The following is a 15,195-nucleotide window of genomic DNA, read 5'->3' on the forward strand; positions in this document are numbered from 1 at the left end:
TCTGCACTATGGTCTGTAGTGAACTGGGTCCCTTCTAGTAATGCAAATGGGCAGGGCATGATTAGTTGAAATTAAATTACTATAACATGATGTCTTGGGGCTCAAGAGCCCTAATATATTTTTTATTTTTAAACTTGCTGACATTTCTTCTTCATGTTCTACATGAAAAAATTGAATTCTCCATTATTCATTTGTCATAATTTTTTTTATTTAAGTGCTTACATTTATAAACAACTTTTGATGCTATTTGTCTGAGAAATTTTCTTTTTTCATTTATAAAACAGTTTAGACTTCATACATTCCAATTTTAAAAGACCACCTGTACAGACACATTATTAGTGTCATTTCTCAAAATCAGGTCAGTAAACATATGGTACATTAAATGCTCCTTGAGCAGTAAAATAACTTTACCCCATTTGTTCCTTTAAAAAACCTCAATACAATGTCTAGCACACAATCATATTTCTACATCACAGATTAAACTAGTTTGGGGACTTTGTAGGTGGGGGGGGGGGGCACAAGAGTCAGCCCTTTAACTCCAGCATAGTTCTTGCCCTGAGCCAGACATGGTGCGCAGCACAAACCATCACATACAACTCAGCTGCAAAAAGCATACTCCAGAATTGATTGCTCTTGCGCAATTTAAACTTGTCATATGCCTTGTCATAGCTGGCGCTCAGTTCAGGGCAGGATGTCAAGATATGTCGTGCAGTTTTAATTTCCCTAACGGGAAGCCCAGCCAGGCTCCCCTGACACCAAAAACTGGCAAGATGTCAAAGCGCAGCTGTAGGAAGAAATAAATCAAAACAGAGAGACGCCACTTCATTAAATACTGTTTTGGGCCCTGGGAGAAGCCCACTTATTGGGCGTAGTATGCATATTTACTGCTTCCCTCTAAGGACGCGAGAGTCAGGATCCTATCATGCTCAGAAAGGCATGATAGAGATGTCTCAAGGCAGTGCGCTTTCACCGTGCTCTCCAGTTCCTTGAGGCATACACTGCGGGGGGGTGGTTCTGCATGGGCCGCGCTAGCGTTCAACAGCAAAGGGTGCCCGTCTCCGCCAAATCTTATGGTAACCCATAATTTGCCAGCTGCCACCATCCAGATTGAGACAAGCGACTGACAGCCTAATTCCAGTCTTTTCATCTCCACTGGTACTGTGGCAGGCAAGCCCAATAGGGACCTCTGAAATTTTCCTTCCAGTTTTAGTAGCCATGTTATTGCTCTCCTGGGGAAGGTCTCCAGGGCATACAAGATCCCTGGCACAATTGCTGTTCTGTAAGCTATTACTTTTGCCTCCAGTGAGCGCCCTCTCCCCACATATCAATTACCTTCTTGATAGCTAACCATTTGTCCCACACCTTTGGTTTAATGGCATCATATTCATATATGTATGTATGAGTCGGGATGCCTTTACCTGTTGCAACAGGTACCTATATTTGTCTGTTAATTCCAGTTTGTCTGGCCCCGGATGCCAATAGAACTTCGTTCTCCCCTGTAATTTCCTACCAAATACCATTATCTTTGTTTTTGCTAGATTTCTCCTAAGGTAATTTTCCTCTGCATACATCTGTAGAGCATTCGGGGAGTGTTGTAGGCCAATAGGAGTTCTGTCACGAATCACAATGTCATCTGCATATGTGAGGGTATTTGCTACTCCTTGCTCATATCGCGGTGGATGATTGTGGGCTGCTTTCATGGCCTTATCCAAATCAGCCATGTATAGATTATGTAATAGTGGGGCCAGAACACAGCCTTGCTTTAGGCCCACATTTTTCTCGATGGACTGAGATAAACTGCCATCCTGTGATAACCACCGTTGTTTTATGGTGAAGTTGATTGATGAAATGCAACAGGCAGGGATCAATACCCAGCTTTGCAAGTTTCTCCCATAGTTTCCTGCGATTAATTGTATCGACAGCTGAGGTGAAGTCAACAAAGCACACATATAAAGGGGTATCAGGGTACCTGTAGGCATCAGAAATGTACTTGTTAAGTACCCATAAGGCGTACTTAGTACCAAACCCCTTTCGAAAGCCAAAATGATGCATACTTAGAAGATGATTTTCATCTGACCATCGAACAAGCACATCAAGCAAAATGCCAGCAAAGAGTTTTGAGCTACAATCTAGCATCGCAAGGAGTCGGTAGCAGCTTGGATTGGTGCGGGGGCCTTGATTGTACACAGGGATTAAGATTGATTTGTGTCAAGAATGTGGGATAACACCTGTTCTGCAAACGTGCAGAAACTGAGTTTTCAAGAGCTTAGCCCACATAGCAGGATCCTTCTTCAATACAATGATGGAAAGCCCATCAGGACGCATAGCCCATGAAGGCTTCATCTTCTTAATTGTCGCCACCAAGTCTGCAGCCTCTACCTGAGACTGCAAGTTTGAGGCTTCCTCCAGGGAATCCTTATCACTAGGCATGCAGGCTCCTCGAACCCAACAACACTTATTTATATGAGATACCCACTCCTCATGAGCAATAGGACTGACCTCTAAGGCCTGGGTAAAACAAGTATTATTAACTCTCATATTTTCTAATAGTGCTTGCTTAAACATTATTTTCCATATTATACCTCTTTAAATTATATATCTTTTATCTTGATGTTAGCCAAATTAAAAAGAGCACTCACTTTATCAACATCGGAAGGATGAAAGGCTGTGCCATCCATGCTATGATTAAAACCTATAACAGGATGTGGAACTAACATAATAACTAGAGGCAAACACATTAATCACTGAGCCAGTGGTGGCTGGTGAAGTTTTTAACTGAAGGGGTGTACATGCATGTACCTAATACGCATGAGCGACCAGGCATAGGATTTATGGGGGTTCTCCCCCTAAGAATTTCTTTCAAATAATTGGTTAAAAACGTAAATTTTACAGAACCTTATGTGAAAAATGTGATGAGAAGTCACACAGTTTGTAATACATTTTCTGTGGTAGCACATGAAAAACCCCTATAGATGCAAGTTACTAAGAGTGCACAGGACCATTTTCCAATGCATTTTCATTATGGTTTTGCCCACAACATGTGTAAGTATGTAAATTATGTTCATGCTGGCGGTGCCCATACATGCCCATGCATGCTGCACCAATATATGCCAATATTACCATATAAGGACTCCCAGCCCATAAAGAAATGCCATGCTACAGAACGAACGCATATCCATGCTGCCTATACCAAGATAGGCCAGTGTACCAAGTAATAACACTTATCATGTGTGCTTTACCCATGAAGCATGGTTATTGTACATCAAGGGTAAAGCAAAAACACGATAGGTGTTAAAAAATACATGGCTAGACAGGCCCACATTGGATGTGGGCCACAGTGACAACACTTGTCATGTTTGCTTTACCCTTGATGCACACATGCACTGTGCATCAAGGGTAAAACAAAGACAAGTGTTATTATGTGGCTAGACTGGTCCAAATCCAATGTAGGACAGTCTAACCAGGTAATAACATGTGCCATGTTTGCTTATCCCTTGATGCACAGCAGCTGTGCATCAAGGGTGAAGCAAAGTCAAGTGTTATTATGTGGCTACACTGGCCTATGTACAATTTAGGACAGTCTGTCCAGTTAATAACACTTGCCATGTTTACTTTACCCCTGATGCACTCTAACTGTATGTGCATCTATTGTAAAGCAAAGACAAGTGTTATTAGGTGGATAGACTGGCCGACAGTTAATGTAGCATACATTTAAAGGAATCAGGTTCACTCCAGGTTTTATTTGAATAAGGTTTAATACATCAAATCAATTTGTACAATCTGAGAGAACATGTGCAATATTCTAAGAGAAGAGTTAGTCACTCAATTTGAGTGCAGGAGGTCCAACATGTTAGCTTGTGTGACTATTTTGGTATTTTCAACATTTAATGTGGGCCAGTCTAGACAAATCATGCTTACTTTACCATTGATGCACAGGAACCGTGCATCATGGGTAAAGCAAAGATAAGTGTGATTATGTGGAGAGGCTGGCTGCCTACCGGCCAGCCTGTCCATGCAATAACACGTCACTTACAATTTTTGCTTTACCCTGGGTGCACAGTGCTGGGTGCATCAAAGGTAAAACAAAAAAGAAGGCCATGCCCAAAGCAGCTCCCACCCATAAATGCAGAGGCCCCGCTGAGTGGGGCTCATACATTTGGGGGTGGAGGCTGGCATACACACACGCAATGCACGCAAACACTTTCACCAATACATTCACACACCATGCATACAGAAAAAACACCAACATGCATATATACATGCATACAATCCATACATGCATGCATACATAGGCATTCAATTAAAAATAAATACACCTACCTTGCCTGCATTCATCCACACACATCCGTGCAGCCACAGGAAGTCCAGATGGCCCTCCCCTCCTCTCGAGACAGACACGCTACCTGCGGGTCTTCACAATGTGAATACGTTGACTGACAGGAGAGCCATTCTCTCCTGTAAAGCAGCGTGTATATGCTGCTGGCATAATAATGAGAGCCGGCGGGGCCACTGTTCCAATGCCCCGCCACCTCCCATCATTCACTGCTATGTTTGTTGCAAAGACCTTTGGTCTCGCAAAAAAAGAAAAAAGCATAGTGAGGGACATGCCCCAGCTGAGAGGCAGGCCGCACAATCCCCTGTGGAAATAAAGCACACAGAGGATTGTGCTGCCTGTCACTTAGGTGAAGTTGCTGCCTGCCACTCAGGCAGGGGGGGCATGCCCGCCCACCCATAGTGGCAGGCCACCACTGTATTGAGCTGTATTCACAGTCTCCAAAGAAGAGTGTCACATAAGACATAAGCAAACTGCAAAAGAATGAGATGCCATATGCAGACACACGTGCACACCCACAAACACATGCACACACTTTACAAACAACTGCAGCTCCCAAAACAATAACATTCCCACAGATGGTATGGCAATTGGTAATGTGGAACATGTTTACTTTCCTTATGAAAGGAACATAATGTTCACAGTCCGGAAAAGATTTCTTGTGATGGGGGCTCCCACTATGCATGCAGTCTTAATTTTGGAAAAGTTAATGGGACTGTGCACACTTCAAAACCAAAATGATTTATTTCATTGATCACAAAATCACTTTTCGACATCTAATTGTGAGGGCCATTAGGCCAGGGGGTCATAGAGGAAGTAACAGGGGTGCCAAGAAAAATGCCAGGGATGTGTCCTACTCTCCCAACACCATCAGCGCCAGCCCTTCTCTGGCACAGACAAGTTCAAAGATCATGTACATTCCTGACAGCTACTGGAACACAATGGGCCTCATTCCGAGGTTGGCGGTAACCAGCTGTTGCCACCGACGGGTTGCCGCTGACTCAGAAACACTGAATCCGCCGCCTGACTTCCTGGTGCCACCGGGACCTTACACGTCCCGTCAGCGCGGGAAGTCTGGCCTCAGATTCAGTAACTCCACATTCCCGTGGAATCCCATAGGACTCCATGAGAGTGGGGAGACGGAAGCACCAGCAGCGTTGCTAACTGTGACGGTGCTTCTGTAAAAAGTCTAACTGCAGGGGCAGTTGTGCCTGGCAGGTCTGACCCTGCCGGGCACAACAGCCCTTGCAGGCAGACTTGTAGTGTGGCCGCCACACTGGGAATGAGGCCCAATGTGATGGCAGGCAGAGATGTCCTTTAAACTTTCTGCATCTCTTATACAAATTATAATACTTATGTACCTTAGTAAGCCTGGTGGCACATTAAACTTGGAATGTAAGTCATACCTGGCTTGTGACATGGTCGATTCTAAGGTCACTCAATTATACAGTCAAAGCAATTTGATAATACTCATACTAGTAACAGACAAAATATCTACCAATGCACAGCTTTTGTAAACTGAAAGTGGTGGAAATTCAAGAATATTGTTTGATTTAAATAGTAAATAAAGGTCAGGGGAGACAAAAATCAACTATGGCACAGATGTTGCAACTAGAACATACACAGAAAAAAAGTGTCCTTAAGTAGCGGACAGCCCCATCCCTTGCACACTATCCAATGTTAAAATAACCAACCAATAGTTAAGGAAGTTTAGAAATGTTACGAATACTTTGAGGACAATACATAACAATTAAGTAGAGAATTTCAATAGATTTTAAATAAATGAAAACCATTCAATAAAGCCACAAGCAAAAGAAATGATTCAAGGTGAGCTTAGCACGTTTCTGGAATATATCCCTTCATCGGTAGCAGTATCAGTTCATAATTTTCATTAGTTTCTGACACATTCTATAATTGAGAAACAATAAATATTTCATTTGCAATTATTATCTTACATGATGGCCCAATGTAGTACACATCAAAATTTAGTATGGTTATCTTAATTAATTTACCTTACCTTACTTGTGTCAATGAATTTCCAAATGGAGCTCTCAAATATTGCTGTGTTTAGCTCTCACCTGACAATGCATGGACCATGATTAAAGCATATGTTGTAGAAAGACATACACTGACATGACTAACAAAAATAGTCCTACCATAAGAAACTCCTTTTGTGGTTCTTGAAAGGCTTGTTTATGAACCTTTCTGTTTTTTCCTTCTTTTGACCTAGCCTTCTTTATCTATAGGTAAATATTTGGAACAGAACAAACCTCATACCAATCTGTGGTTTGTTCACAGTACATCCGAAGACCATCCCACCAATTGGATGTCCATTGACTTGGGGCGCTGTATCAAACAATTTTCCTTGTGTTGAATAATAGCTACTCTAAAAAAATAAAATGGGACATCACATCATTCTGCTTCAAATAACTGAACAAGCCATATCCCAGACCAATGTTTGTACCAGAAGACAGATTGCTCGATTGCCGTCTTACAATACCAACAACGGTTCTGCTACATTATTAGTCATCATTGTCAAAAATGCTCCTAAGCGTGGAAGCTAAATAGCCCAAACCACATTGTACACCAGCATTTGCTCAATTACTGTGTGTTCCCCCGTTTATTCAACACTGCTCTTGTGACTACTCATTGTTGGTGGTGAGGCACTGATGTTGCCTTGGGGTGAGGTGCCTGACTGGATTATGCTATGCCACCAGAACACAGGCTCTGGCCTGGCCATCACTCCTCAGACATGTGCGCAAAGGTTGGAGTGTGAAGTGTCTGGGGCAAGAGCACAAAGTGGCTTTAAGATGTTGAATGCTGCATACCCAAGGCTCTATGCAGGGAAAGGTGAAAATTGGTTTCCTTTGCCAGAAAATGGGTCTATAAGGGAGTTAAGGATTGTCACCTGACACATGGAAAATTGAATCTCTGGCTCTCTGGAAATGTACTGACTTGTTCAACTTTCTTCAGACTCACTGTGAAATTGTCTTCTTGCCTTTTCCAGAGGGTCCTGCATAAGTTAGTTCAAGCCCCAGGGCTTATTGGTATCTAACACCTTGCAGCAACCTAAGAGCACAATTACCAGTAACATGTGGCTCCCCATGCTCTTCAGGCTCACAGTGAACCTGAGTGAAAGCCAAGCATGGGGCACCCACATACAGATGCTTACCTTCTATTCTGACAGCTGAAACCCCACAGCACCAACTGAAATGAGGGCTACTAAGGGACACCTGTCACCTCTTAAGTTGGCCATTGAACCTTTGCTCTGTTCTACAAACCTATGTTTAATTTGCATACTGTATCCACAATGCAAGCACATGATTGTTTTTGCCTTCCCAAGAGAGACATTCTTCACACTGCCAATCCTGTGGCAGAAGTTGGAGAGGAAGCCATAAAGGGCTGTCCCATGCAGGAGTTTCAAAGCATTTGGGGCTGTTGATATTGATTCAACTAAAGGTGCCACCATCCAATACAAAACTGTAATTTCACATGGGAAGTAGATTCTTAGAAATGCATAGAGCAAGAGTTACTTGTGAGTTGAGTAAAGGAGCTAAAGATGTGCTGCTGTTGACATTCCAACAAATGATGGAACTGAAAAATGACTGACACCAGATCACCGTGAGTTGCCATGTATTACCTACAGTAAACGCCATTCCCAAGCCCAGTGCCCACACAGTCTAGCAGGCTGCCTCCCTGTGCCCCCATATTTGTGTGGTCAGCGAAAGGCTTAATTTCAACCTTCCTTTCTCCTTGATACATAAGTGTGCAGGTGGGGCACCCCTGAAGGATATGTAACATTTCAAAACACTTTTTCAGGAATCTACTTTGGCTCACGTTGAACTGCCTAACACGGTGGAGACGGTAGAAGCTGCCATCAAAAAGCACAAGAATGTCCTCACCACCATGGAGCTGAATAAGCAGAAAGTGAACTTGGCGATAGAAGCCGGGGATAGCCTTATCCGGTTGGGCAACGTCTACTCCGACAGAGTCCTGGAGAGGATCAAAATGATTAAGAAGAGGTAACTCACATTTACCTCTTTTTACTGTATAGCCTTCATTTTATTTTTAATTTTTTAAAAGCACATTTTGTATTCGTTGAACATGTTATTGCAATGATATCTGACAACATATGTTTTAGAGTCAACATTTAATCTATAAATGCTAACTACTACTTCTTTACAATAGTGACCATTGCAGATGACCTTCATTTGAAAAACGAATTGTGGAAGGAGGGAGAAATGTGAGGGCAGTGTGAGGGGTGATGGAACAATGCATAATCCAGAGTTTCTTTTCTGATGGTGCTGGTTCTTTGTGCTGGATATTGTTATACATCTCAGGTGTTTATTTCCAAATGTATGTGGGTTGTTGATCTATACGAATAAAAAAACACAGATATCTATATATTTCCCCACATTAACTTTAATTACATTTCTTAACTAACATTAACATTCCACTAACACAGAGATAGAAGCTAAGCTAAAGAAACACTGCTCAGGAATTTAGCTGTCTATCAAAAAGGAACTGTCCATTTCCTGGAATAAGACTTGTAAAAATTGTTTTAATTTCAATTGAATCAAGTATTAAAAAATAAATAATTAAAAAAAATAATACATTTCTTAATTCATTGAATTAATTGAATCATAAAATCTCTTTCCATTGTTCAGATGTGTGAAGTTTCTAAAATCCACACTTCCATCAGTAGAAATTGAGAGGTTTTCCATTGTTGATGCACAGTTCTAGTAATTATTATCATCGGATTATGAATCCACAGTTTGGAGCACACAACCTTTTCCTTAGGTTAATGAAATCCTTTAAATTACTCTTTTCACTGTCTGTACACTATGAAAAGCTCTCAGGTGAATTCACTCAAGTATTCGGTGCAATCATTTACTTATTGAGGTTCGGATACAGTTTGGGTAATATTGACTGTCTTGTATGTTGGAGATCGTTCAGTGATAGAAATGAGTTTCCAGTCCATGAATGTCTCAGACACAAATTTTGCTTTGTTCAGCTAATTTCCTAAAGGTTTGTCCAATAGTAAACATAGTTTGCACTGATTATCATCTTTAGCTGTTATTCAATCTTTGAACGCTAATAAGAACCCTGGCTCAGCTGATGTATCCTCTGATATATTCAAACAACAGGTTTTCTTTAAAGCAATTACAATATAATAATAATAATAATAATAATAATGCAGAAGACTCCCAAGAAGCTTGAAGATGGAGATAGCTGTCTCCATATTTAAAGAGGGTGACATGAATTTGCAAACCTACAAAGTAGTTTTTGGGATAGGTCCTCCAAACTGTTTGAGAAGAAGCTCCACAAAAGGCTTGTGGATTGGCTAGGGAGCAGAAACATCATAGCCAATGTGCAGCATGGGTTTCAGGAGTAACTGGGCACTTGGATGCAGTGTCTGAATTTGCACCTTATTTTAAAGATGTGCATGGGGGAAATGGGGAACAGGTCCATTGGGTATTTATGGCCCTGTCCTCCACATTTGATAACATAGCTTGCTCAGTTTTGTGGTCATCCTTAAGAGAAATGAGAAACCACTGATATGTCTTTTAATGAGAAGGAAGCCATCCACCTATTAATCATTTCTCTGTTAATGGGATAAGCAGTATTCTGGAAGAGTGTACTCACGATTTCCATTGGTGTGGTCATCAGCGTGTGCCATTATTGTTATACACCTACGATGCAGTAGTAATAGCCTGCACATCAATAAACTGGAGAAATTAGCTGAATATGAGAGCCTATTTATGAACAGTAGGAGCTTAAGTGTGAATATCATCAAGTCCAACATCATACACCGCTCTGGGGTGGTGGGGGTTAAAACATAATTTGGTAAAGTAATCCTTACTGGTGCAAGACAATTTATTATCTACGTTAATGCTTAGTAATGGCCACTCTGGACACTTCACATTGAAAGAGCTAAGATAAATATATTACAGTTAATGGGTGGTGTTATTTGCTTTGCTCACAATTTAAATCGTTATCCTGTTGAACAAAGGACGAATATAGGGCCTCATTACCAGTTTGGTGGTATTTCGGTGGTAAGTCTGCCAAAATACCACCAAACGGATTTACTGTTACCCCACTTGGTCCTGCAGAATTATTGCTGGTTTACAAGTGATGGTAGACAGTGTTAGTTCCCATTTATTGGAGGCCATAGGACTCCACAGGGATTTTGGTGCAATTACCACCGGTGGCAATCCGCCAGTGGTTATTCCTGCTGATTTGGCTGTTTACTTTACATCTGGAGACACTTTAAGTGTTATTTCCCCTTTTCTGGTGGGCAAGTAAGGCAGAGGAATTACCGCAAGCATTCTGCTGGAGGTTTTTCCTCCCCATTACCTCCAAACCCATAGTTCGGCCGTGCAGTAAAGCAGCAGAAATATTATCACTGCATTACTACCATTTTTGGCCACACATGTAATGAGGCTTATACAGGGACGTCATTTCACCAAAATGCCAGGGGGAGCGGAAGTGACATCACACGACCCTTGACCTCTGATGACATCACTGGAAGCTATCTCATTTGACCCCACCGGAAGTGGCATCATGAGAAGCGATAGAACATTACCCTTCACCTCTTTAATGAGTCTAGCAATTATTGTATAGAATTCCAGAAAGACAAATTGTTTGTTATTCCTATTCTTTCTTATTCAGGGTGACTGCTCAAAGTGTAGCTTTTTTTTATTTTAGGGGCTAGCAAGGGAGACCACAGGGGTAGCAAGGGAAACCTCAGGGGTCACAGTTGCAACCCCTGGCCACTCCCAAATGACGTCTCTGGGCTTATATGGAGTGGGTTAAAATGTTAGACTACTGTTAACAAGTAAACTGTCGCTCAAGATAGCTGTTGGGCACAAGACATGAATCCAGATAAATACTGCTCTGTGGCTCGAGGATGATAAAACTTTACTGCATATTATTTCACCCGTTATACATGACAACTAGAAAACAAACATGAATTCCACTAATGAAAGAGAGGGGCTTTACTCACTGTTGCCCATCCCAACTGTACTTATAACTATCAGATAAAACTGTGTGCTATGCTACTACACTTTTTAAATGTATAGTCTGACATTGTGTAATCATGCACTTAAGAAATGAGAACTGTATGCTTGTTTTTTATAACTATTCTATGATCATATGTGCTTTTATGGAAAACATTTAGTATTTTTTACAAAACTTTGTTTTACCAATATAAATATTGACTTGACTTGATTCAATGCTTTATGCAATGTCATGAAACAGGTGGAGAAGTGTGGTGGCCAAACAGCCAGCTTCAGGCTGTGTTTTTCTTTCTCCAGGAAATACCTTTCTATTTGAAAAAACACAATCTTAAAAAAAATGAGTTTGAGTGATTCTTTGTACAGCAGAATAAGTCCAGGACATCATCTCAATTATTTGAATAAAAACTCACATAAATTGGTAAATGCCCTTTAAAAATAGTTTGAGCATCAAACTTAGAAAAGCCTGGGGAACATTGTTTTTACTACTGTAATTTATGCCTGATTTTAGGTGGCTTTTTGTTATCCCTTTCATTATGCACCTTTACAAGGCATATTTGATCCATGTATATCTATCTATCTATCTATCTATCTATGTTAATTTGTATATCGCTAAATCACACATAGGCCTCGAAGCACTCACAGTGTTAGAAAACATGTACATGAACACAGAGAAAAGGAGATAAGCAGAGAGGTTAAAGAACCAGAAGCGGCAGGGCAGAAAAAGGTGGAGACTTACTCCACACCATCATCAAAAAGCCAGGTCTTTAACTGCCTTTTAAACAGGTTGAAGGGAGTTCCAAAGTGTTGGTGCTCAGAAGTTAAAAGTGGTGTTACCAATTCTTTTTAAGAGTTGACGAGGTTGCAGCAAGTCTTGGTTGTTATTAGAACGCAGGTTTCTCATGATGGGGGCTTTTATTAATTTTCTAGCAAGATACTTAGGTGCAGCACCCGTAAGACATTTAAAGATCATCACTGCGCTCTTGAACTTAATTCTTTGAGCAACTAGGAGCCAGTGAAGGTTCCTCCTGGTGGTAGAGGTTCTAGAAAGTCGACTAAGCCCATTTACTGCTCTAGGCGCACCATTTTGAATGGTTTGCATTTTTCTTAGGTTAGACTTTGCGGTGCCCATTAAGAGACTGTTGCAATAATCCAGTTCGGAATTTATTATAGCCCCACAATTACAGCAAGGTTGGGTTTAGGTAAGTAAGGACGTATTTGCCAGAGAAGGCTGGTAAAAAAGGTCCAGGTAGATTTAAGATATGAAGCGTGTTTTTTAAAAGATAGATGAGAATCCAAGAATATGCCCAGCGTTTTTACACAATCAGACACTATGATAATACTATTGTTAATTTTAAAACTTTGATATAGATCCTCTAGTTTTTTTAGTCTCTGTGGAGTACCCATTATCATAAATTCTGTCTTCATTTCATTAAGGGCCAGGGAGTTTGAAGCCATCCACTTTTGTATGGCTGAAAACACTTCTCTGACTCTCTGAGCGTCTTTTTCATAATCTCCTGACAATGAGAAAACCAGCTGGGTGTCATCGGCATAGTTTGTAAACTTGACACCCATGGTTCGTAACATGTCACATAGTAGTTTGGAGAAAATGTTAAAGAGAAGGGGTGATAAGCAGAACCCCTGTTGGACACCGCATAGCAGCAGAGTTTGTAGGGAGGTAACGTCCCACTTGACAACTGCTTCCATTCTAGGGCCTAGGAAGGATTTAAACCAGACAGCTGTTGCAGGGTAACATCTACCAAAAAAGCTTATGTTTTCCATTGGGTTTGTAAATAATTTTTTTGTTGAAGCTTTCATTGTACGTTCTTCATGAAGTTGGTGTGAAGGTGCTTAGCCCTCCCTAAAACCTACATCAATTACTCAGGGTATACATTTGTGTCTGGCTAGACGGACAATAGCTACAAGAAATGGGTGAGCTGAAAACCCAGGAAAGCATCATCAGTCTTTCCAGGACCCAAAGTTGCTGAACTGGTCTCCACTGTGTAGAACAGTTCAGAATGGTCACATTGAAATTGACATCAAAAAGCACAGTTGTATAGTGGATGCACTCACAGGCCCATATGTTGAAAGGGAATGTTGTTGAAGCAGAGGGGATATCTGCTTATAGACTTATAGTGTGCCATTTGTCAAATATCCATTGGTTTACGTGGGTGCTCTTCTTTTTTCCAGACCTCTACATCAACAAATAGCCTTGCAATAACAAGAAAGATATTCTCTTGCAGATATGCTGGAGACAACAGTAACAGGCTCACGTCCTATAGCCATTGCTATGTCATAAGGTGGCTCCAAGAGTCTAAAAACAGCTGAATTTCTAGCAGTGCTTCCTAACAATAGAACGAGCCACAGAGATCACCCACAGAAGTTGCAATCTTACTTTGCTTACAACTGATCTCCAAACCTCTGACAACAGATCACTAGGAAACAAAGAAATGCTCAACCCGCTAAGCAAAAGGTGGTGATGAGATCCAACATGGTGCAAACCTGAACTCTTCTCAGACTACTAAACTCTCCATCCATCCACAACACTTGGCACCTGGCTCACTCCCAATTTGTCCAACATCCACTGCAAGTTGTTAATGCTGCTTACGTGAAAACATATACTAAACAGAGAGGATGTCCTATGTGCTGAAAAATTCAATAAATGTGTTTCAGAAAGCGCATGCTGATGACCAGAGAGTGTGTTCTTATTAAAAATATATCATTTTATTCTGTTACAATTTCATAAAATACATTTTTGAACAATTATAAGACAACAAATTTATTTCCAATCAACATATATTTTTTGTGAACAAGTTTTTTTGTGCAAATAGCGCATTTTTGTGTAGACATTTCTCATACGTGTATATTACTAACACACCATTCTACCATTCATCTTCACAATCAAATCTAGTTTGTATAGAGACATTCTAAATACCTTTTACAGTAGTAATATTCCTACTTTGACAGTCCACCATTATGTATCAACTATAAGTATCCAATATTATTCTAGTAGTATTCCTCTCATCATTGGATTTTTGTATAGTTTCGACTTGACATCAATTGGCCAGATTTTACAGAACCATTGGTCAACGTCTTCTTCAGGATTAGTAGACTTATTCAAAGGCTTTATCAGTGCTACAACATATAAAACAACAACAACACCATGATTTAAAACATTAAATAATGCTTAAAAACATAGACAAACAACATTGTTAAAAAAAAACACAATCTCTGAGCTCCCTCAGTATGCTACTGTTATTTCATAAATGGGGAGCAAACTTCAATTTTGTTATAAGCTCAGACCCAAGATGCTCGGGGTTAGTTAACCTCCTAATGCAAAAAACGGGGGTAAATGAATTACCATTGTTAAGATTGGGCCACTAAGTCCCCAACTGTCTTCAAATAAAAACCAAGAAAACCCCCATGCTGTACATTCCTGTCAGTTCAAGCAATGATAAGCCTCCAAAGGGTGCACCATACAGAGGGCCAGGGTTAAAGATATCTGTAAAGCAAGGCAATCTCATTTGTACCTTTAAACGTCCATTTAAAAAAAGTATTTTTGCAACTTTGCAAAAAGTTCCGATTCCTGTGGTTTCCCACTGTGTCTTTCCACTAGCGTTCAGTAAGCGAGTGAAATATTTATAGCTCCACCTCAAAGGCAAAGTATTCCACAAGTATTCCACAAAATACAATTCCTGTAAATATAATAGTATAAAATAGATAAATGTTAGCTGAAGCATAGTGTGGCTCTAGTTAGCAAAAAAAAACAGTGTCTGATTAACAAGAACGGTATAGTCCCATTGTGCTTTTGATCTTTCCAGATTTTTGCATAGGAAAAAAGTCATT

At 40.6% G+C, this 15,195-nt stretch overlaps 1 protein-coding gene across 3 annotated transcripts in view; it reads left to right on the plus strand.

The window, feature by feature from the left end:
• The window catches only part of SPTBN4 (spectrin beta, non-erythrocytic 4), a 1,591,326-nt gene that overhangs the window by 981,365 nt on the left and 594,766 nt on the right, over positions 1–15,195 (plus strand). For all 3 annotated transcript variants that reach the window (XM_069644494.1, XM_069644495.1, XM_069644496.1), the window contains one exon: positions 8,153–8,355. In XM_069644494.1, coding sequence (XP_069500595.1) covers positions 8,153–8,355 — 203 coding nt within the window. The remainder of the gene's footprint in view (positions 1–8,152; positions 8,356–15,195) is intronic.

Source organism: Ambystoma mexicanum, chromosome 2p (assembly GCF_040938575.1).
Source record: "Ambystoma mexicanum isolate Mex_15411 chromosome 2p, UKY_AmexF1_1, whole genome shotgun sequence".
Taxonomy (NCBI): domain Eukaryota; kingdom Metazoa; phylum Chordata; class Amphibia; order Caudata; family Ambystomatidae; genus Ambystoma; species Ambystoma mexicanum.